The 24453-nt window shown below is 39.4% G+C and overlaps 1 protein-coding gene across 10 annotated transcripts in view; it reads left to right on the top strand.

Annotated features, from left to right (window-relative positions):
• mical2b (microtubule associated monooxygenase, calponin and LIM domain containing 2b) overlaps positions 1-24453 on the top strand; it is an 81449-nt gene that overhangs the window by 41123 nt on the left and 15873 nt on the right. For 3 of the 10 annotated variants that reach the window (XM_036124591.1, XM_036124600.1, XM_036124604.1), the window contains 14 exons: positions 295-494; positions 3527-3621; positions 4134-4202; positions 4305-4427; positions 5059-5226; positions 5337-5600; positions 5708-5830; positions 6449-6877; positions 8332-8433; positions 8559-8651; positions 9590-9776; positions 10877-10950; positions 11305-11380; positions 23712-23870. In XM_036124591.1, coding sequence (XP_035980484.1) covers positions 295-494; positions 3527-3621; positions 4134-4202; positions 4305-4427; positions 5059-5226; positions 5337-5600; positions 5708-5830; positions 6449-6877; positions 8332-8433; positions 8559-8651; positions 9590-9776; positions 10877-10950; positions 11305-11380; positions 23712-23870 — 2162 coding nt within the window. Of the gene's footprint in view, positions 1-294; positions 495-3526; positions 3622-4133; positions 4203-4304; positions 4428-5058; positions 5227-5336; positions 5601-5707; positions 5831-6448; positions 6878-8331; positions 8434-8558; positions 8652-9589; positions 9777-10876; positions 10951-11304; positions 11381-19644; positions 21092-21305; positions 21626-23711; positions 23871-24453 lie in introns of those variants that run through there. The other 7 variants (XR_004927264.1, XM_036124634.1, XM_036124599.1 and 4 more) reach the window with 7 other exon arrangements.

The following is a 24453-nucleotide window of genomic DNA, read 5'->3' as shown; positions in this document are numbered from 1 at the left end:
CTCACTAGTAGAAATCTCTGACAGAATATATCCATTTTTACGTGATATTTGACATTTGAACCGTTACACCCACTCATATATTAAGTATTATTCTGGTATTTTTGCTACTGTCGTCTCTTGAGTTACTTTTAGTAAAAAAATGTATGCACCAACTATTTAAAAAGCAATTAACTGCAGACCTGAGAAACACAAAAAGCCAATAAATGAATGCAAATCCAGAGCTAACTAGGTCTCTTCATTTGATTCAAGATCACTGGTCAGATCTCATAAGAGCTCGTCTTCTGTCCGTTTCAGTGACTTTGACTCCCTGAACGAGGAGGACGTGGCGGGGAACAACCAGCTGGCGTTTGACGTGGCGGAGCGGGAGTTCAGCATCCAGCCAGTGACTACAGGGAAGGAGATGGCCGCTAGAGCCGAACCAGACAAGCTGCTGATGGTCCTCTACCTCTCCAGGTTCTTTGAGGCCTTCAGGAAGTCGTCGCTGAACAAACACGGTCAGTCCTAGTCGCAGCTGTGTGGGAATGAATGAACCTCTGACTTCCCCGGAGACTGAGAGAACGGTTTATTTTTACATGTTAGGGAAATCTTCCTTAAATCTTTGAGGTGAATTTTACTAAATTGATTTCAAACTCCTAATGAAATATGAGAGAAATTTGAAACTTTGTTCAAACCCCCAGTTTAACATTTTCCAGTCACTCCAGTCAGTGTGCAAGGAAGAAATCAAATCATGTTGACTTAACAGAAGAATTTGCTCCAGATTGCTCTCCTTTTTCCGGTTGCAGGCGAGGCGTTCCTACATAGCCACAAGAAATGACAAATGCAGCATCTTATCAAAACCCTTCAGAGCCTGAAGGACTGTGGACACGCTTTCCTTTCTATCTGCCACAGCGGCTTGAGTTGCGCGTTACACAACTGCGGTCAGGTCGGATCCTGCCAGAAAGCGTACTGGTATGCGCGCTATGTCTGTGGAAGCCTATCCAGTCACATCCGCGTAACTCCAGAGGCCTTCCTCTCTCCGTTTGCACGCCGCTGCTAGCTGCTGCCTCAGCTCCAGCTCGCATATGTAGCTTTAAATGTTCAGCAGACTTCTGGACCGCCCCAGTAATTCCAACCTCTGAAAGCCAGGGAAATTACAGACTGTGAGAGCATTCTCACAGTCCTTTTGTCAGGACGTCTCTCTTAGATCATTGAGTGGGTGGCTGGTCATATTTGACCAGGAATAAGATTTACACTCAGCTAATATGTTTTAAAATAAACAAAACAAAAAGCAGAGTGTTTTCTGTTTAGTAAAAAAATCAGTTGCAACCTCTGAAAATTACTTCTTGAACAATATTTCCAACCACTCTTTAAAGTATTCAATTGTCCGACAATTAAAGACTAAAAGAGATGTTATTTTAGTAAATAAATGTGTTACATTGTTCCATATTTATGGGTCAGGACAAATTGTGCCACAGCTATGTTCAGATGAGCAGAAAGCACCTTCTTTGCAAGCTGTTTTGGACAAAATTAAAATGCAAAACAAATGCTTGAGTAAGGCACTATTTATGTACCTGTCAATAGTGAATTAATGCTCCAACATAATAGATTAATTCTGTATTCTGTTTAGAAGTTGGTGATTCGTTTAAAGTGACCAAATTTAGACATGCAGCGATTTTGTAAGTCTCACTTTTCTCCACATAACCAGGCAGCATTTTACTCAGGAGAGTTAAACTGTGCTGTTGTAATCCGGCCGTCAAAGCATTATTTTCAGGACACTGTCACAACACTGAAACTCTATAGCTCCGTCTGCAGTTTGTTTTCTCCCTTCAGGCAAATGCTGCACACGATGGAAAGTCAGTAAAAATACTCACAGCATCTGAAGTCAATTTCTCAAGGCTTTGGTTTTGCTAATTTGGCTAAGAGAAAAAAATGATATTGCTACAGCTCATTTTTGGTTCGCCTCAGCAATCTGGCTATTAACTTTGCTTAAGTCATCAGTCTTAGCCATGGCATAAACTGAACTTTTGCGTTATCCCTGATCTCTGGATTCTTCTTTTGAATTCTACTATCTGGTTGTTTCATAACCACGAGGCAAAAAGTGTTTTTCAACGAAGAGACGATTTTTGGTGGCTAAGGAAAAATCGGTCCTCCCCACTTTTGTTTACTTTTGTGGGACTGGCCCATGATTCCTGCATGGATTATTTTAGAACATTATGTGTCACCAATAAGTACCCATACATTCAATACATGCCCATTAAAGTAAGCAACCTGTTCTGCAATTACGTAGGCACTTCCAGAGAAGGTTTTAGTCAACACATCATCATGAACCATTTATTTTTGTGTTTTCCTGTTTCATGAAAACACAGCTTAACCGCTTTGATAAAATACTTATCCACTATGAAATCTAATGGAAAATGTGATTCAGTCTTCAACTTTTTAAATTTTATAGGGTATATTACACAGGTATAGTAGTAAATATAGTACGAGTTTTAATTTAGAACATTTTCCATAAACATATTTACCATGAAAATTTTTGTCATGGTTGTGTTATGACTGTCTTTCTGTCATTGTCTCATTGTATTTTTCTTATCACTTCGACTGCATATCCTCTTTAAATTCATTAATGGCTTGTAAGCCAACTAGTAAATTACTTGCATTAAATTTTTTTTCCAGTTGGCATTAGGCTGTGCTGTAGCGCCAATACGAACTTCAATGTCACAGAAACGAGCCGTTTCAGCTCTATTTCTTGTTCATGCCACACCCTACAACAGTTTTTTTTTTTAGTACTCAAGAATGAAAAGATGTGGTATTTTCTATAATGCTTGTGTTAATGTGCCAGTGTCAAACAACATCCTAAACTATGAATTTATTTCTCAATTCCTTCAAATTCTGATCATGGAGAAGTGCTGCCAGTTAGCTCTGCGACAACATGCAGGGCAGCAGCAGGAGATTTAAAGAGGGGAAAAAAAAGAGATTCATCCTTAAAGTGAGGGCAGAAAACGTCTCGTGACATGGAGTCTAGTCAAAGGCCAGAGATGTTGAACGAATGTTGGAAATACTGTCGTTGAGTAAATGGGGAAAATGTGTCAGTTTTATAAGTTTTACAAGAAATTCAGGCAAATGACCAGCGCTGTGGGACTTTAACTGTAAACATTTCTTGTCTTGCACCTTTAAAGGAGCAATAAGGCAAATTTCCCCACTAGGTGGACTGATGAGCATTGTCTGTAGACCGAAATAAGATGTGACAAGCCACAATATGTGCATGTTTGCAAAGGATAAATGGACAGTACGGAGATGCAGGCCCTGCTTTGTAAACAAGAGACTGGGGAACAACACAGAAAGATGGTGTGTGACGTCATACCATATTGCATCTAAAAAGATCAATTTAGTTCTTCACTTCACTAATTTTCACTTCTTTCTGTCTAAAATATTTACATTTCACTTATTGCTCCTTTTCAAGCTTTCTTTATCTTGTGGTTCTGAATGCTATCTTCTATTTGTTCAGGAGAAAAACAGACGATGACACTTGCTGTTTTGTGTTCTACAGTTTCTAAGGAGCCAGTCGAAAATGGTAAAGAATATCCTCCTAAAACCAACCACAGACTGCAGAACCTGACCCAGCCCAGGAAGAGGATACCAGGGGTAAAACAAAATGTTTTGCTTCCCTCTCCATTAAATTTCTTTTATGCGTATGTATTTCTCTCCTGTCAGTGTGCCAGGTTGCGATTAGGTCTCTGTTTATTCCATCAAATCTTAGTTTTAGATTAGATAAGCTATGGCTAACATTAAGATCAAGCCATAATTTTTAATCTAGTCGAGGTGTTATCCACTCAGTCAAAATATTCCTTACGTCATAGTAGAGTGAACTTAAACATATTTCAGTTCAATATTTACGTTAAATATGATTATGTATTAATTGTTTTATAATAGTATGATTTTTCTGTATTTATTAAGAAGGTTTCTGTGTTTCATTACGTCAACATTAGTGCTACAGGCCCTTTTTTTTAAGCTTCAGTTTCATTTTCTCCAAAGGACAGGAGAGTTAGTTTTTAACTTATCCAGTCAATGAATGATATGATTGTTTTTGTCCAAGGATGCAGTTTAAGTATTAGCCCCAGGAAGTTGATCTTTATTGTGGGGCTTTCTTGTCCCAGGATGAGAAGAAAGCGGAGGATGATTCGGTCAACAAGAGGCGACGGAAAGGAAGCAGCTACCTCGCGGAGGTATGGGTCTGGGAACGTCAGCAATAAAACGGACAGGGTTCAGATAAACAAAGCAACTCATCATCCACCTCTGATCTCAATCCGACTCCTCTCTTGCCTCAGTTGTCCTGCCACAGTGCGCCACCTGCTGTTGAAGACGGAGAACTGCGGGAGAACAAGGTCCGCTCCATGGCAACTCAGCTGCTCGCCAAATTTGAGGAGAACTCCACAACGGTGCACGCCAAGGTGAGGACAACAACAACAACAACGGTGAACTTTTCATTCAGTTCCACTTTTAAGACAGCAAAACTGGACCAAAGGGCCTCCCAGCAAGGTAAAAATGTACAGCCGAAGAACAAGAAGACTCTTAAATACTGAGGGTGACAAGTATGAAGATACTAAGCCATACGGCCAGATTGGGTTTTTGGCATATTGTTTATTTTGGTCTTTTTTTGTGTGTGTGTGTTTTTTTTAATTAATTTCTTTTAACAATGAATTAATTGATACATTGTTTAATTATTAGATCTTTGTTGCTGTGTGGTATGAAGCCAACCAGACCAGGTCTTTCTAAAATGTAAAAAATAATACTAATTTAATGAGACAGGCCTCCACTGATAAATAACATTTGAGCTTTGCTGGGTAGATGTTTGGACTTTGGAGGTGAGGCCAATAACACTTTCTGGTTACTTGTCTCACTTTCATGTCATTCTGCTTTTTTATAAAACAGTCTGGTCCACCATCTGTGTTTTTTTTTTTTTTTTTATAAAAATTTAATTAAAATAGTTATTTTTCTACATATATCAAATCTCACTTTAGGACAATGCTCTCCTTTTCGTCGCTATCTCTTGATCCATTTCCCTTTCTATCCTTGAAACAGTCTGGTGAACCCTCTAGTCCTTCTTTCTCTCCTCCTCTGTCTCGTTCCACCACCCCTACATCTTCAGATGAAGAGGAGGAGGAGGAGGAGGAAGAAAACCCTCGCTTTGCTAAACCCAAAGCTATCCCCCCTCTTTCTCCTCTTCCTCCATCCCGTTCCAAATGGCAGGTACGCTTGTCTCCAAACTTCTCCTGTCGTGCTGTGTTTTAAAACAAAAGGGTTATTTTAGCCTCTGTGCACTCATCCTTTGTCCTCTTTCCTGTTCCACATGTTTCCAGCCTTCAGTCTACCTTCGGTTGCTGGAGAATCCCGGTTCTGTTTCCCAGCAGACCAGTTTCCTCTCTTCTAATGATTCATGTATTAATCAGAGCAGCCATAGTTGTTATCCATCCTCCCCACACTCTCTGAGCCCTGTAAATGCTCCTGGCTCTGAACTTTATCACACAGAAAGCACCCATCCTGACTCCCCAACACGTCTTTACTCTGGGTCTGATCTGTCCGCCCCGGAAGCTGAGCCGTCGTCTGATGCGTGTCTGCAAAAGGTGACTTAAACCCCACCTTTAAATACCCACCCCCCAACCCACCAAATACACTTCCTCTCTTTATTATTCTTTATTTCCACTTTGTTTGCCTCCTACTTTCTCCTTAGAGTAAAAACCAGCGGTTGTCAACTAGAGAATTTTCACGCAGGAGTATAAAGGAGCGAGCTGCCCTCCTGTCCACCATGTTTCATGGGTCCAACAAATCACCTGCTCCTCTGTCTCTTTCACAGGTTTTGTATCAGATCAGTCACTGGCAATCAGATATCCCAAAAATGACTGCTTTGCCCATTTCTGTATTTTTTGGCTCTCTAAATTCGGAATGGTTCACTATGGAGGACTAAGACCACGTTAACAATAAATGTACAGATGTAAAAATCTATAACTACTATTTCCACATATGTGTCAAAAACATATATAATACAGACGACCTTCAATCAGTTATATAAATAGGCATCAAAGAAAAGAAATGCATTTTTAAAGTGTGAAATTAAAATGGTTATAAATCAGTCCAATATTTCATCAAGCAAAAAATGTATTACTACACTTAGATTTCATCATTATTATTTAGCATTAGAACAATTTCTTGATTTTGATACTAATAGTCCTCCATAAAGGTCAGGTGTGTACTCTAATTTAGAAAGTTATAGCTTCAGTCATCAATATTTTATTTCTTTCCCAATAATGCAGTCCTCATTTTTACAGTTTTAATTAATAAGAAATGTTATTTGTTCTTAAATCCTTCTGAAGTGCAAGGATGAGCTAAACACTTTAAGCACATGCTACCGAGTTATTGATTTGAAAACTTGCTCTCCTTAATCTCTAATATCAGTCTGGCTTTGCCTCTGTAGGTGGAATCCTCTACCTCATCCTTTCTTTCCACACCCTCTCCTCCTCCTCCTCCTCCTCCTCATCCTCCTCTGTCTCCGTCTGAAAGCTCTGCCACGTTCCCTGTGGTCCATCCTGTTCCTGAGCCCACCGCTCAGACCTGTTTCTCAGCTATTCCACCAAACACCTCTGAACCCAAAGAGCCATTCTCTTCTCTGTCCTCCTCTGAATCTGAAAATAACGAGCAAAGCTCCCCTTCTCATCCTGATTGCGTCACATCCAGCAACAAAAAATGTTCTCCCCCTTCTTCACCTTGCGTTGATCGGAGTCAGAGGGTCGTCGTCACTAATCTGGAGAGGATAAATAAACATTCCTGGAATAATAATGAGGACAATGAGCAACAGAGAGCTCATGAAACTGGTTTGAAAGTAGCTGAGAAGGATGCCACCAAGGTAACAGGATTCTTGGTTATTTTACATTAATATTTCTATTTGTTTCTTAAAACTTTACCAGGTAAACACAATAGTTTTGGTTTAAATCAGTCAGTTGTTCTTCTATTTTTAATTTGATATGAAATTATTAATAGTGAGAATCCAGTTTAATTCAGTCTTTTAAAACAACTTTAATGCACTTGTTTCTATAATCCCCACACTATAAAAGTTAGTTTCTGGTCATATATAGAATGTGCCTTTTCTGTACACTGTCCCTTTAAGTTTTTTCACATTTATTCACATAAAAGCCACAAACCTCTGTGTATTTTGCAGGGAATTTGTGCAATACTCCAACACAAAGCAGTCCATATGAAGCAGAAGAAAGCTGTGGTTATCAAAAATTATTACAAATTAAAGCAGCACCGTGTAAGTTTTGACCCAAGTATTAGCTTAATTTGAGATATTTTAAATAATTTTTCAGGTCGGTATAAGGCACTTAGTGAGCACCGTTGCTCCGTGCGGGCTGCCCCTCTCAAAAACTCACCTGTGTACCTTGAGAAGTTCAGAATGGGTCATGTGACCTAGAAGTCATCTAACCTAAAGCGCCTCTTTACGGCAGTCTACGCTCCCCTTAAACACGAGCGCTAACCTTACGAGCTTTTACTTTTCTCATCCCCGAGTCAATGTTTGTTTAATCTAGAGGGGTGAATGTGGACTGGTCTTTACAGATAACCACATGACTTCTCAATTTGCTGGTCCAAAGTGGTCTGCTATCAGATGCCAATTCTCTGAAGGAGACTGTTTAATTTTCCGACAGTGCAGTGTTGCATTGGCCTTTAGGTGCGCTAAACCTGGAGGTCCAACACACCTATGGTGACCTACAGTCACACAGTGCTGCTTTTAAATCTTAAAAGTGTGGAATGCATTTATATTCAGCCCTCTTTACTCTGATTACCTTCAGCATTCTCCTGTTATAGTAAAGACAGTCCACCGGTCTTTAATTTTGATTCAGTTTGAATACATGCGTTCTGTAAAGGCCTCAGAGGTTTTATTGGGAGAACATTTTAATGCGCAGTCGCAAAAAACAAGGAATGTTTGAGATGGGACAAGAATAAAGCTAAGATAATCAAAGCAAGATTTGGTTATGAAACAATATCCAAGGCTTAGAGCATCTTAACATTAACTTTTAAACAAAGCTGCCAAGTGAGAATCTAAAGGTTTACAAGTCAGATGCATTTAGGATTTAAAAATGCGGAAAAATAAAGGTTCTACATTTTTACCTACAAGTTAATCAAAAAAAACTTCATTGTCTTAAATTAAATCTAGCACATAAGTACTGTAGAAAGTTTGCTTCACGTTAACTAAAAAAAAAGGAGCACAGGAATGTGATTAGCGGTTATGTAACCACAAATCTGCTAATGTGGGGCTAAAACTAAAAAAGTACTTTGTGTTTTTGCTGCGTGGTTTTCATTTAGTGCTCTGCAACCTGTGATGGTGAGCGCACCAGAAGAAACGCTCTTAAATCAGTTGTTCGCTCTGAAAGCTGTCCCTCTGGAGCCCCTAGTTACAGTAAAGAGGTACAAGTCCAAACCTTAGTCCAAACACATAATTCAACAATACATCTGTGTTTTATTTGCATAAATTCTCTCTCTTTCCCGCTCCCTTTTGTTTGTTTTTTTTGTCTACTTTGTATACACATTAGCGAGTAGTTGGAAAAGTGTCATCAGCGATAGATGCTAAAGCTCAGAAACTGGCCGTTCTGTATGAGACAGACCACAGGCCCAATGCCCCACCGGTAAGATGCATGTCGATGGTTCAGAGACTAACCCAGAAATCATCCTGGAGCTAAATACTAATATGGTTTGTGAATATTTGGCTTGTTAACCCATAATAGGAATTTCTCAGCTTCAGTTTCACGACCAGCGAATTTAAAAACTAGGAAATAAGGAGAGGGTGCACCTAATCTCCACATCGCTCGGGGTAGGTAGGTACAATGGGACTAGTATAATTCTCCATTGGACTCTGATTTGAGCTTAAAAGACCCACATACCTTCATTTTTGTTTTACTTTCATCAAGTTTTCTGGTTGTGTTTTTTGTCAAATACAGTCTACTGAAACTACAGCTTCCTTACAAAAAACCTCCATGTATTCATACAATTGCTAAATACCGCTGACCTAAAACATTAAGATGTAAAATAACCCCTGATTTTATTATTTGTAGTGACTTAATTCTGTGCTGAATGGGTTTAGTAGCTTGTTTGCAATTGACAGCTTATATAATATATGCCCAGGTTTGAGAAAACTAAAATATCACCGCAGGAAGCTCCTGAGAAAGTGAATGTTCTTTTAACAAAAGTTCTATATCATTTTTATGTGCCATTATTTTCACTATATTGATATAAATTAATTTAGATTTCAAATGAAGGTGTTTTTAGTTTTGAGAATATGTATTCTTGTGAGTGTGTGTGGTGTGTTTGTGTGTTTTTTTTTTTAACTAACTGAGCTTTGCTGTAACTTTCACTTGGTACTGATGCGTTTTGCTTTTTTTTTTTTTGATGAAATGAATAGCTTCAAATCTCTTTTTGCCATCCTTTGTTTTTTGAGATTTTATATATGCATGAGTGTTTATTTGTTTTCACTTTCTGAAGGTTTCTGGAGAAAAACACCATACAACGTCTGAGTGCAGCATTACTATTATTATTGTTTCACCTTCTATTCGTCTTTTCCCTTCAGTGTGTGGTGCGTAAGGATTTCCCTCCTGGACTCGGTGGCAGCGACATCTGCCACTTCTGCTCCAAGCGGGTGTACGTGATGGAGAGGCTCAGCGCCGACGGCTACTTCTTCCATCGCGAGTGCTTCCGCTGTGACGTCTGTAACTGCACCCTCCGCCTGGGTGGACACACGTTTGACTCACAAGAGGGTACGTCTAAGGCCAAGGTTCACACTGCAGGGAAATGCGACAAAAATCTGATCTTTTTGCCCATATGCGACCCATATCCGTCTTTTTTAATGGCAGCGTGGACGGCCCAATTCCGATCTTTTTTTGACCCCTGAAAAAAATCAGATTTGTACCACTTCCATATTCGGATACGTATCGATATCTTTCAGTCATGTCACATTTTATCCGTGTTTGACGTCACTCTCCTGGCTCCACCTACACTTTCACACACAGTAATAGCTTTTAGCGCTCCATAAAAAGACCATCGTTAATAGCTGTGCTGCTTTCTTCTCACCTTTTTATTTGCTACGATGTGGTCTTAATATTCTCAGCTCCCATTGCTCAACAGCTTTCCAGTAATAACAAGGAGAGATGCCAGCTGGTATCCGCGGGGTTTTTTTTATCGGTTTCTTTTGTTAACAAAACTTTATTGCATACTTCATACTTTATTGCACCATTACTTCTGTTAACGGTGTGCTGCTGTGTGACGTCTCTGTCATCTGTGCACACGGGTCGCTTTGCGGTCTTGAACCGTCCAGACAGCAGTATGATGGCGGTCACGTTTAACAGTAATATGAATGGCCACCTCAAAAAAAAAATCATATTTCAGCAATAAAATCGAAATTGAGCATCAAGACCTGCAGTGTGAATGTAGCTTAATTCACTATAATGGCCCAGTGGTTAGAGAAGGGTGCGTTTCCTGGTTAAGATGCCACACACTGCCAATCTAGGTGTCTGAGTATGACCTATAGCTCCAGAATGCTCCCAGGGGTCCAAACAGTGTCAGCCCACAACTCCATAATGGATGGGTCAAATGCAGAGGACAGATTTCAGTTGAATTAGCAAAGTTGCAATGGTGAATAAAGGTGATTCTTCTTCTTCTTTATATTAGGAGCGTTTGTAAAAACCTACAGTTTTCTGTAAAAATTCGTCTTATCTTTTATGTTGGCCTTGTTTATTATTTCGTATTACACAACGGAATTTTTAAATCAAAATTTAATGCTTATAAGTGTGGTTTGTATTAGACTGAGCAACAGGATAATGTGATTGTAATTCTATTTATTTTTGTTGTTTAATTGTAGGAAAGTTCTATTGCAAGATGCACTATCCCCAACGGCAAAACAGCACCAACTGGGGCAGGTTGAGAAGGACAACGGTGAGACATACTTTAAAGCAACGTTTACTTTATGTCTTTGCAGTCATTAAAGAGCTGAAAAATAAATGATTGGTTAAAAAAAAAAAAAACACAGAAAAATCCCAATGCAATTGAAGCATAAAATTTGTAGAAAGACACAACAATGTTTTTATTGATTAATGATTATTAGATTAGCTAAAGAAGTTTTTTTTATATATATAAAAGGGTATTTTACAAATATGACAATTTTGAAAATAATATCACACAAAGAAATTGGGAGTCCCTTGAAAATACGCTTACACATAATTTTTTTTTGGTGTTTTATGTTAAGACAAATTTAGTCATTTTCCTGTATTTTTGTCTTAATTTTTACAGGAAGACCTTAGCCTCCTTAAACCTTCATCTCTGGACAGCAGGATCTGTTCAACCACGGGCAGCGTCCAACCCCCAGGTACCCTGGTTTCCTTGCTTAAGCGCGGTCTGAGCTGGCCGAGGCGTGCTGGCCGGGCTGTGTGTGTGTTGCCTCAACAGCTGTTGGGAAGTGTGTGTGAGTCTATCACAGCCATGGGATCCCATATCAGGAGCTACTCACAGGACTATATATTCCTGTTTGAGCTGCTGAGCCTTGGCTGTCCTCTGCTCTGCATGATGCATGAGATGTTGGGACAGATCTACCAGGAGCCCCAGCTGGCACAGCAGCAAATCTTCAATCAACGGCTCACATAGAAGGCGGTCTAACAATGGGCTTTTATGTGGCAGGAGGCCTTATAAGTTACCTTTTTCACAGCCTAGAACTGATCAGTTGAGGTTCACTTAAGTTAAAACTCCAATTACTACTTCCACTTAGCTACATTTCAAATATCTTCGTGATATGGCTTTTTTGTTAACTGTCATTATCTCAAAAAGCTGCTATACTTTGCTAGCTTACACTTAGTTAGTTATGGATGTGCGGAGTAGTTTTGAGCAGTCAGTATCTTACCTCCAGCAGACAGCAACTATGTCAGTTTTGGAAATCAGGGGATTCAGGTTTCCGGCTAACAGCTACAAGGCGTGAAGAAGTCTGAAACAACTGAAACTCAAAATGTTCCTAGTAGTTTGAGCAAATGCTATACTGGTTGATATTTATAATGTGCAATTATAGTACAAGTTGAATATATCAGGGCTTTCTATAACAAATAACAACTAGGGTGCAACAAAACATTGGGTCCGCTGAATCGTGCTGTGGATCAACTTTATTCTCAGTTCCACTAGTAAAAACAACATTCCATAGAGATTAGGCCCAAGAATAGTTTTACAGTTAGCAAAGCAACTTGATTTGATTGACTAAGTATACAACCAACATGAAAAAGTAAAAGTGAAGAGGTGCAAAATTATGGAATACAATGCTTGCAAAATTTTGAGTTTTAATTATTTTGGATAGGGGCTGTTTGCTTTGTCCTAAATAGCTACTAGCTGCTTAGCTAATGGCTGTGTAAGGCAGGTTAGCTTAGTAGCAAAGTTACAATTTTACTATATCCCCAAAACTGAGGTTGTCTGGACTGCTGACTACTTTAAGATACTAACTATTCATGAACCCTCCAGGCACATCAAAACCTCTGATAAGAACAATGGGCGTAATTAGCCCTTTGACCCTGCTCCAAGCTAGCTTAGCTATTGTAGAACTGGTTAGCTGCACGTCAGACAATAACAAACTCCCTTGGCCTGTTTTTTGGTGGTGTTTTTTTTTCCGTCTTAAATAATCTCTGACATGTGGGTTTGTTCCAGGAAACTTTGCAGAAACTTTACACTATTTACTGTTTAAGTCTTGGTCATCAATTCCTGAGGTTCACACCACTGTGTGACTGAAGAGAAAGTTTTATGGGACGTATACCTAATTCTGTTGTCCAGACAGGGTTTATACATGTCTGAAATGTTTATTTTGCTGAAGCCGTTAATTACCAGATTGTGACCTGGAACATGCCCTTGAATCTAACCAAGAAAACCGTCTAAAGAGTGCGATTGGTTTTTCAACCGTCCAAACTTCTGGCAGTGATGATGTGAGAGAAGCTATAGTTACCATGGTCTGCCTTTTTAGTCTCCCCAACAGAGATGTGCAATGGAAATGCCAAAACAGTATTTTCTTTTTATTAAATGTGGATTAATTAAGTTATTGTATTTATACAATGTGTTTTGGTGGAATTGATCACACTTTGAAGAAAAAAGGCTCATTGTTTGTGGTATTTGTTTTGAAAAAATTATTTAGGCCATTTGTGAGGGTTTTACATAGACCAGCCAAAGAGACGTTGATGAAATTTCAAAAATATATTCTTAATTTTTTACAAAAATCCAAAAATTATAAATTTGGGCCCAAAAACTGAGGTCAACATAACAAACTACAACTCAGGTAGTAACACAAAGAACTCAAGCACAAAACTGACCTAACAAACAAGACATGAGGGGGAACTTAAATAGTGGCTGATCAGACCACTGCTAATTCACACACAGGGGGTAGATAAACACACATGAACTTAAACAAATACTGGTCAGCACATAACTAAATCTTTAAATTGGATAAATATTACTATTAAACTAAGTTACAAAAAGAAGATACATTAAATAAATGGTAAAATTAAATAAACTAAAGGCAAAATTTCCCCTTCCTCTGGCAAACAAATGGAACGACCCGCTGATGTAGTTTGACAGCCATCAGCTGGAGCTCATCTGTATAATTTCAGCTTCCGGGCCAGAGGAAACTGGTAACTCAAAAGAAGAAAATTAATTTGTTGCATTTAACAAAATACAAGAGAACTGACAAACAAAGTTAACTAAATGTGTGCACTGCAAATAGTTAACTAAAGTGTCAGACTAATGAAAACAATTTTAAAGAAATGAATCTAAACTATTCACTAATCAATATGTAAAGTAATATTAAAAGGAATAACAGAAACCCTTTACCATTCCTGTCTCTGTGTGACAGTTGGAACAGCTGTCACATTCCCCCTCCCTTCAGAAGGGTCATCACACCAACGGGACAGGTAGTCTGCGGTCACATTCAGCTTACCAGGTATGTGCTGCACTGTAAAGCGGAAGGGTTGCATTGCAAGAGTCCATCTTGTAATACGACTATTTGTGTCCCTCATTCGCTGCAGCCACTTGAGAGCTTTGTGATCCGTCTGAAGGATGAACTCTCTTCCAAGGAGGTAATACTTCAGAGAGTCCAGGGCCCATTTTATTGCAAGGGCCTCCTTTTCCACCGTAGAATAACGGACTTCTCTGGGGTGTAGCTTACGGCTTATGAAAGCTACAGGCTGTAAAGCCTCATCGCCTTGCAGGAGGACTGCTCCAATACCTCTTTCTGAGGCATCCGTTTGTAGAATAAAACCTTTGTTAAAGTCTGGACACTTCAGGACAGAACCATGACCCAGTGCTTGTTGAATATCATGGAATGCTGCAATTGTCTTTTCCGTCCACTGGACTTTACTGGGACATTTAGATCCAGTCATATCTGTCAGAGGGGCAGCTCTAGCTGAAAAGTTCTTTATGAATCTATGATAGAAACCTGCCATCCCCAAAAATGACCTCAATTGTTTTTTGGTTTGAGGCAATGGACAGGATTCAATCGCATGAATCTTGTGAACTTGTGGCTTGAGTTCACCATTTCCAATTATGAAACCTAGGTATTCTGTCTCAGATTGTGCAAAAACACATTTTGCTGGGTTAATGGTCAAACCTGCGTCTTGGAGGTGGCTCAAAACTTCTTGTAAATGCTGAAGGTGCTCCTCCCATGAGTTGCTATATATCACAATGTCATCGAGATAGGCACAAGCATAGTCATCACATCCACGCAGTACCTGATCCATAAGCCTTTGGAAGGTAGCGGGTGCGCCATGCAGTCCAAAGGGCAAAACTGTAAACTGGTAGAGTCCCCAAGGGGTCCGAAAGGCCGTCAACTCCCTGGACTGCTTGGAAAGGGGTACTTGCCAGTAACCTTTGCACAAGTCGATAGTTGTCAGGTATTTAGCTTTGCCCAATTTACTGACCATATCATCAATGCGAGGAGTAGGGTAGGAGTCAAACTTCGACACAGAATTGAGATACCTGAAGTCTATACAGAAGCGCATGGTTCCATCTTTCTTCGGCACCAGGACGACAGGATTACACCATTCACTTTTGGAAGATTCAATTATCCCGAGGGACTGCATCAATTCCATCTCTTTCTTCAGGGAGCTGAGAAGACGTTCTGGAATTCTGTAGCTCAGACGTTTAACTTTAGCATCGCTTTTCAACACAATCTTGTGTTCAAGAATGTCTGTACGACCCGGATATTCTTTAAATATCTGAGGATTACACAATGCTCTGACCTGAAGTTGTTGTTCACTTGACAGATGTTTCAAGTCAAGCTCCATTGGTGTTGATAAGGGCAGGTACTGATCATCCACAGCTTCCTCCTCTTCCACAGCTCTAATCAGCATCACTTCTGCCCCGGTTTTAGGTCGCTCTGTCCACTCCTTAAGGAGGTTCACATGCAGCACTTTGGTGGAATGTGGTTGTCCTGGTTTAACAACTTGGTAGGTGGTAGGTCCAAGCTGTTTTGTTACCTCAAATGGCCCCTGCCACTTGGCCAAAAGCTTGCTCTCACTGGATGGTAGCATAACCAGAACCTTCTGGCCTGGGACAAAGGTCCTCTTCCGGGCTGACTTGTCGTACCAGGCCTTTTGGTACTTTTGTGCTTCTGCCATGTGCTGCTGGGCCAGAGCCGTCATCTTTTGTAGCCTCTCTCTCATCTGCATGACATAGGAGATAACATTAACAGGCCCCTCCCTCCCCTCTTCTCCAGCCCAGGTCTCCTTTAATAGCGCCAGAGGTCCCCTCACCTCATGACCGTATAAAAGTTCAAAAGGAGAGAACCCGGTGGAGGCCTGTGGTACTTCTCTGTAGGCGAAGAGGAGATAAGGCAACCATTGATCCCAATCCGAGCCGGTTTCGTCCACAAACTTACGCAGCATTTGCTTCAGGGTTTGGTTGAACCTCTCTGTGAGCCCATCAGTCTGTGGATGATAAGGGGTAGTTCGAACACCCTTAATCCCCAGTAGCTGATATACCTGCTTTAGGAGAGTAGACATGAAGTTAGTGCCTTGATCGGTCAGAATTTCACAGGGAAAACCAACCCTTGAAAAATGCTGCACCAAGGAGAAAGCCACGGCTCTTGCTTTAATTGTCTTTAAGGGGAATACTTCTGGGTACTTGGTTGCATAATCGGTTATCACCAACATGTATCGGTGTCCAGTTTTGCTCCTTTCAAGTGGACCCACAATGTCCATACCCAAGCGCTCAAAAGGCGTGTCAATTAGGGGAAGAGGCTGCAGTGGTGCTCTTGAAGGAAACTTATTGGAGGTTAATTGGCACTGAGGGCAGGTCCTACAAAACTGGGCAACATCAGTCCGTAATCCAGGCCAGTAGAAATGGCGTCTGATGCGAGCCAGGGTCTTATGTGTCCCTAGGTGGCCAGCCCAGGGAATTGAGTGGCCCAAAATAAGCACCATCTCTCTTGCATCCTTAGGGACCACAAGCTGCCTAAATGCCCCCTGTTGGCGATAAAGGATATTTTTCTGTAGAACAAACTCTTCAGCACTACCTCTGTGGTTACCTTTCTGCGATCTTTTGGCTTTCAGAAAAAGAGCAGCCAGACTGGAGTCATCCCGCTGGATTTGAGCCATATTTGAAGGTACCTTAAAACCCTGGGGTAAATCCTGAACCCCTTCTGTAGATGTAACAGGTGTTGACAGAAACTTCTCCCGTCTCTTTTGACGACGCGGTTTTCTAGATTTTCCGGGCTGCACATCTAAATCTGCATCATAAAAAGGCAGCACACTCAAAGTCGGAGGAGATTCTTCTGGCTGTTTTGCTTGAGAACGAGTTACTACATTACAGTTGTGTGGTTTATGCAGCAAGTCAAACAAAACGGGTAAGTCACTACCCAATACCACTGGAAAAGGTAGATTTTCTGCAACACCAACAGTCAACAGGTATAGTTGTCCTTCCACCTCAATATACACGTCGGCTGTGGGATATGGCCTTTCATCACCATGCACACAGCGGATGGGGATGGTGTCTGATGTGCAGATTGTATTAGATGGAACCAGCTCTTTATCAACAAGTGTCTGAACACTGCCAGTGTCGATTAAGGCCTTTACACTTTTCCCATTAACTTTGACGTCACTCAGTTTCACAGACTGTCCAACACTGATGCAATCCTCCCTTTTGCATGGAACAACACACAGTTGAGTGAGTTTAGGAGGGTTCTTTGGGCACATGGGTTTTGTATGGCCTTCTTGTCCACACAAATAACAGACAGGCACTTTATGGTATTGCTTGGGTGTTGTGCTTACTGACTGGATTTCCCTTGGAGAGGCCTTCCCCACAGCAGATGCTCCCTTTTGGTGGTGTTGTACAGGTGCAGCTCTGCGTGTATCTTTAGACGCCTTCCAAGAAGAATAACTCCATGGTTGTCCTTTCCGTCTTGCAGCCACAAACACCTCAGCCAGAGAAGCAGCTTTGGAAGCTGTTGGAGGATCATGTTCCCGGACCCAAACCTGAAGCTCAGGAGACAGCATACGGAGATATTGCTCCAAGACAATGATTTCACCAATGTCCTTCACTGTTTTACCTTTAGGTTGGATCCATTTTTCGTACAACTCTTTTAACCTTACATACAGCTCCTTGGGAGTTTCACCAGGCTCCAGTTCTGTAGAACGAAATCTCTGGCGATAGGTTTCCGGGTTAATATCATATTTTTTAAGAATTGCATCTTTGACAGATATATAATCATCCACTTCTTCAATGTCCATATGCACATAAGCACTTCTAGCTTTTCCAGTGAGCAATGGAACAAGACGAAAAACCCAGTCCTTCTCTGGCCAGTTACATGAAATTGCAATTCTCTCAAAAGTCATTAAAAAATGTTCAATGTCATCAGTTTCTGTTAACTTTTCTAGTTTAGGTTCCAGGAAGGAACGAAACTGACCTGAAGTAGAGATGACTTTATGGTCTCCTGGCAGCAGGTTTTTATCCTGTGGTTCTGGTTCCTCCGAGTCAGATTCTTGCAGCTTAGCAGGTTCAGATGTTGGAGAAATCCGAGCTTGGACTTCTAACTGCAAAAGACTAAATTGGTGCTGGAGAGTCTTGAACCGTTGATCTTGGCGAGCCGTTTCCTCTTTCATCATTCTATTCTGTGCCTCCTGCTGGCTCATGTGGGCACGAAGAATACTGACAAGATCGGCATATGTTGGTTCTTCCCCCTCCTCACCTTCGGTGCCAACATGTCCTCCAGATGTCCCTGGTTCGGTGCTTTCAGTCTGCTCAGCCAGGCTTGCTGTTCCTTGAGACTCCACAACATTGCCTCGTTTACTCCTTCCTCCACGCTGCATGTTTCAATCATCAGGGTTGGCAATGGGGGAAAAAAACTTTGTACTCCTGGCTGGTCAAATCCCACTCCTGACACCAATGTGAGGGTTTTACATAGACCAGCCAAAGAGACGTTGATGAAATTTCAAAAATATATTCTTAATTTTTTACAAAAATCCAAAAATTATAAATTTGGGCCCAAAAACTGAGGTCAACATAACAAACTACAACTCAGGTAGTAACACAAAGAACTCAAGCACAAAACTGACCTAACAAACAAGACATGAGGGGGAACTTAAATAGTGGCTGATCAGACCACTGCTAATTCACACACAGGGGGTAGATAAACACACATGAACTTAAACAAATACTGGTCAGCACATAACTAAATCTTTAAATTGGATAAATATTACTATTAAACTAAGTTACAAAAAGAAGATACATTAAATAAATGGTAAAATTAAATAAACTAAAGGCAAAATTTCCCCTTCCTCTGGCAAACAAATGGAACGACCCGCTGATGTAGTTTGACAGCCATCAGCTGGAGCTCATCTGTATAATTTCAGCTTCCGGGCCAGAGGAAACTGGTAACTCAAAAGAAGAAAATTAATTTGTTGCATTTAACAAAATACAAGAGAACTGACAAACAAAGTTAACTAAATGTGTGCACTGCAAATAGTTAACTAAAGTGTCAGACTAATGAAAACAATTTTAAAGAAATGAATCTAAACTATTCACTAATCAATATGTAAAGTAATATTAAAAGGAATAACAGAAACCCTTTACCATTCCTGTCTCTGTGTGACAGTTGGAACAGCTGTCACACCATTACACATTTGCTAGCAAAGATAAAGCAATTTTTATTTTTTTTATAGTGAATTTATTTACAATATTTTTTTTACGTTTTTTAAATTTCTTTGACGGTATTAATTGTATCTTAAATTGGTGAATACATATTGGTTTCCAGTTACATTTAATTTTTTTTTTAATTTAATAATCAAAATTATTGAAAACCAAAACAATGAGCCTTATTTAAGACAGAAGTTCTCATGTGGCTAGAGAGCCCATTTAAACATTTCTTTGCTTATTCTTTTTGATCCAGAACCAATATTCCTGGAATTATTTTTTATGAAATGTACTGTAAGTGATGGGTACGTTTTTTTTGTTTGTTTGTTTATTGTTGTTTGTTTTTATTGTACTAAAGCTTACAGTATTATGTTCTTGAAAAAACTTTGCACATTTTCTTTCCATTTTCCTTCTTTTTACACGTCTTGTTTCTTTTCTTCATTCAAAATGTGATTTCCAGCTTCTGTTTCACTTCATTTTGTTCAGTCTGTTTCAACTTTCCAATGCTGCACATTCTGATTGGCTGATTCCTGCCAGCAGTGAAGGTGACGATTGGCCAGATTTGGTTATAAGATCTTTGTTGTACTGCTTTTGCATTGGCTGCCTTTTGTAGCTCCATCTGCTTTTTTTCAACTAACCAAGATAACTAACCACAAACCAGCATGAGCCTAATGCCTGGCATGTTAGAGACTATTAATCATATTTGTAGCATTGTGCAGTGTTGAATACAACACCAAATCAAATATTGTGCCTGTGTTGAATAAAGAGCTGCTAAATAACAACTTGATCCAATTTCCTACAGTATTTCTAAAAGTGTCAACAGTGTAACACCATTCCTTAATCTTTGTCAAAGTAGTCAAATCGCATTATTGAACCAAAGCTAAATACAAATGCTTCCTTTTTGGCTGTGGTAGCAGTGTGATCACTTAGTCGAATGGTCTATCTTCATATTCAGGCTTGCTGCACTACAGTTTTCTGCATTTCCCATCTGAAGTTAAAGTATCTTGACAGAAATTTAAAAGCATAAATGTGAAGATTGTTTAAAAATAATAATTTTATATTCAAATTCTTGAAAACAGTTTACTTAGGTTATTTGGACACAATTTTATTTTATTGCAAATATAACAAAAATCCTGCGGACTAAAGATGAAGGCCATAATCTAAATATAACGTAGTAAAAAGCCTTGAATTTCAGATTTGTAAAATGTTTGGAAAATCCAACATCGTTCCAAACGTATCCAGACTTGGAAAAAAATAAAATAAAATAATAAATTCCATAGTTTTCCATACTTTTCAGGACCACTTTGGAAGCCTGGGATCCTGGAAATGATGTCATATCTGAGTTTAATGCGTTATTGTGGAACAACAGGGTTTTTCTAAAAATTTTTGCTGCTAATTACCTACTAGCTGTTACAATTCCTCTCAATTTGATGAATTCAAACACAAAAGCAACATGTTGATGAATGTGTATTTTACAGTGCTATAATAAGTGACGCTATTTTAATATTATTGAAACGATCACAAGTGCGAATAAATAGTTTATACTGGACACTTTCAATATTTTGAATGCATGGCAGCCATATTAGATTGTAAAGTTGCTCAGGAATTTTTCCAGTAGAAATTCTTACTTATTGACCCACTTTAGCTGTATTTCTGGCTTCAGAGTACAAAGCGAACGCACCATTATTACTTTACATCGCTATCTTGGTCCTGGCTGTTATGATGAAAGTTTTAGAAGAACAACAGTTGAGCGCTGGGAAAGCGGGGTGACTAAATGTTCACCAGACTTTGAAAACGCACCCAAATTGATTTGTCTTTATTGGATCTTTCATAGTTTTGGTGTTTTCGTGCAAATTATTCAGAAAGACTGAAATGTGCATTATATAAATCAGATTATTTTTCCAAAAGTTGTATCGATGAACATCCAGGCAGCTTATTTCATTCAATTAGTGGGGAAAACCTTTCTAACCCTGACATTGTGCCATGCTTGTCCATGTCCTCTTTAACATCGACCCTCCTTTTGACCAGCTGTTGAATTTATTTCCTGCCCTGACATTTCAACGTCGGCATCCCCTTTCTCTTTGGCCCATTTGACAGTAACATGTCTCCACATGTTTGTGGTCTGTCTGTGGTTCCCTCTGTTTCAGAAGGAGACCTCCCCACTCCTGCTCCCCTCTCCAGATCCATCTCATGTACCTCCTAGTTTTTAATCAGGAGATAATTAGTCAGAAAGAAGCTTTTTTCTTTTTCTTTTTATTTTCTTCTTTTTTTTTTTTTTTTTTTTCCTGCCAGAAAACTCATGTCGGCGGTACGGTCTCTGTTTCACAGTTTTACCATTGCAGCCTGTCGAGCTATTTTTTTTTGTTTTGCTGATTATATATATATAAATTCTGTAAAATTGCTTAACTTATGTTATTTAGAAGCTGTATATATAAATATTGAGAAATAAATGCATTTGATTACAAGATCCATTTGCAGCGTCATTTGTTGCCCTTCAATTAAATGATATAATTTCCAAGAGGCATACAATGACCAAACACTTGACATGCAGTTTTGTCATAACTTGTTCTCTTATAACAGCAAAATTAACCCATTTTGTTAGCGGTTTAATATAAATCACTTTTCCAACTCTAACATCACCCACACAAATCATGCTTATGATCACAGCCTTTAACAATTAACATGTGCTTTATAAGACTTTATAACAAGACCAAGATGCTAAGGCTTTTCGGCTACTTTTCTTTTTTAAGCCAAATTATTACAGTGTAGAAGATTCTGAAATGCAACAGTTGGATAGAAAGGACAGGACCCATGCAAAAGCTTATCTAGGATCAGAATGTGTTCAGCCACAGAGTTTAAGACTCTCACCGACCTGAACAGGATTGAAGTGAATCTCATCGGCTTATTTCTATCAGCTTCTTTGTGGGCTTTCTTAATGGGTCTTTCTGTCCTTTCCTCTCTTTTTCCTTCATAAATTCTATGTTTATAAAGGCTAAGAAACGCGGATTCAAACCAAAGTTGGTCAACGCCTCATCATTAACAAGGTGTGGTTGTCTAGGAGCCCCACCGGTACAGTGTTTACACCGGCATATTTTTAATTTTTCTTTGCTGTGACCAAGTGGAATCACCTCTGAAAAGATTCTGTGCGTTGTTGACTTCATTACTCTGTGAGTACAGTTGACGGTGTTGGTGCTTGTGCATGAAATGAGATCACAGTGACCCTTTAAACTAGATAGTTGGTGTTTTTTTTGTTGTTGTTTTTTTTGTTTTTTTCCCTTTCAGTACCTACATGTGTTTAGCCGGTGTCACTGGTAGAAGCAGAGCATTCATATTTTATGTGGATTACATAGATTTAAATCACTTGTAAAATGTTTAAAAACCTTGATGACCTTAGCTATATTAGAGTAACTGTGAATATGTTATACTAAATATATGTCAGAATGCATGCCATACACGGTAAAAGGAAAGTACATTATTTTTCAATTCTAGGGTTTTGCATGTCAGGACAAAAGTTTTAAGAGTACAAAGCACACAACAGATTCAAATATATATTAAAGATGAAGCTAAAACTAAAACGATTTGCCGGTTTTTACAACATTTAGAAGCAGCAACTCTTAGTTTTTTAAATGCTTCATTTAAAAAACTATTTGTTTGGATTTTTTTTTTCTAAACCGATCTCCAAAGATCCCAGTACAGCTTTTCAAACAGGCTGAGGTCTTTACTTTGACTGGGCCATTGAAAACACCTTTACTAATGTCATTTTCAGTCATTCTGACTTTTTTTTTTTGGGGGGGGGGGCTTGTTGACCTTTTATTGCCCCAGTTAGGGCCATGTTCTACCTGTCAGACAGACAGCCTCATATCTGACTCCAGAACTCTTTGGTATTCAGAAGAGTTCATGTTCCCCAGGTTCTCTGCTATCTAACATGGCGGTGTGTGTTATGGCTAAACGTCTTGATTTGGGTCTCATCTGTCCTGAGGACATTGTTCCATAGTCTTGCGGTTCATTCAGGTCCCACTTCACAAATGTAAGTCCTACTGTTATATATATATATTTTTAGAGGGGGGCATCTTTATTTAGGCAACCATTTAACTTACTTGTTCTGTATCTTTCCAATTGTATTGTCATTAACGTTAATTTTAACAACCTGAGCCCTGTAAAGTCTTTTTTGCAATTTTTCCTATTGGCACTTTCGTTTGAATTTGCTAGGAAGTTTGGCTTGTGCCTCAAATGTTACTAGCTGATGATTAATCTGTCTCTGCAGAATGATGGACATACAATATTTTGAAATAAAAACAATTGAGGACCAGGTTTTTTTAAGTCAATCCTGATGTCTTGTGTTTACGTACGCTTGTTAAGTCCACGCCACTGGACTGCCAAAATTCCTGTTTTTTTTTTTATAGAGGTAGTCACATTTGCAGATGATCACATAATCAAGAGCGTTTTAATATTCTTAAATCCTCCTCAAAACCAGATTGTTTTTATTTGATGCAACTGCAACTGACATTTGGGCTCAGGAAATATTTGTGCCCACACACTGTGTGTATTTGCAGGTGAGGTATCAAGCATGCAGTCAGAGCAACTGAAAAATGGTCAACGATTTCCTGAGGATGCAGAAATGGCTGTTGACGCTCTGGATGCTTCCTGTTTAGTCAGGCCTACAAAAGAAGGAGACGCCGTAGCCAGAGGCCAAATGCAGGACGGCGCCAAAGGTCAGTACAGCCATGGATGCGGTCCAACATTCAGACTTCTTCTAAAACGGAATAAACTGTTTCTCTTAAAGGTTTTTACTATGTTTACGGTGGTAAAGTGAGTTTCAAATGTCTTTTTAATAACTTTGAGGAGGAATCTTAAACTGACTGAACCTGAACTTATGACTCAGATCCAATGTTTTTGATTTTCTTCCTGAGTTTATGCAGGAAATGAAGGACAAGGCTGACGTTTTGCAGCTTTTCTTCCTTACGTTTGGCAAAATATTCTTGTTTACAGAAAATATCCCTCATAATAACCAGGAATCCACCTACATAGGACTAAACGTACAGGACCCATGCAAACTAAAATATATTTAAACTTTTTGAGCTTCTGTATTCCTGAACTAAAGTTTCATCTTGTTAGGAGCAACACATGCAATGAAAAGTTGACTCAAAGTAGCTCATACATTTTCAAGTTTTCTGTCATTTGCTGTCACTTCACTTTTTTCTTTCAATACATTAACTTTGAGACTGCAGGGGGCACCATTTGGAGTCTAGGTTGTATTTCATTTCCAAACAATAAAAAAAAAGACCAGTGAAGACC

The sequence above is a fragment of the Fundulus heteroclitus genome, chromosome 2 (genome assembly GCF_011125445.2).
Source record: "Fundulus heteroclitus isolate FHET01 chromosome 2, MU-UCD_Fhet_4.1, whole genome shotgun sequence".
Lineage (NCBI taxonomy): Eukaryota > Metazoa > Chordata > Actinopteri > Cyprinodontiformes > Fundulidae > Fundulus > Fundulus heteroclitus.
Note: the sequence above shows the minus strand (reverse complement) of the source record. Positions and strands in the feature narration are given on the sequence as shown.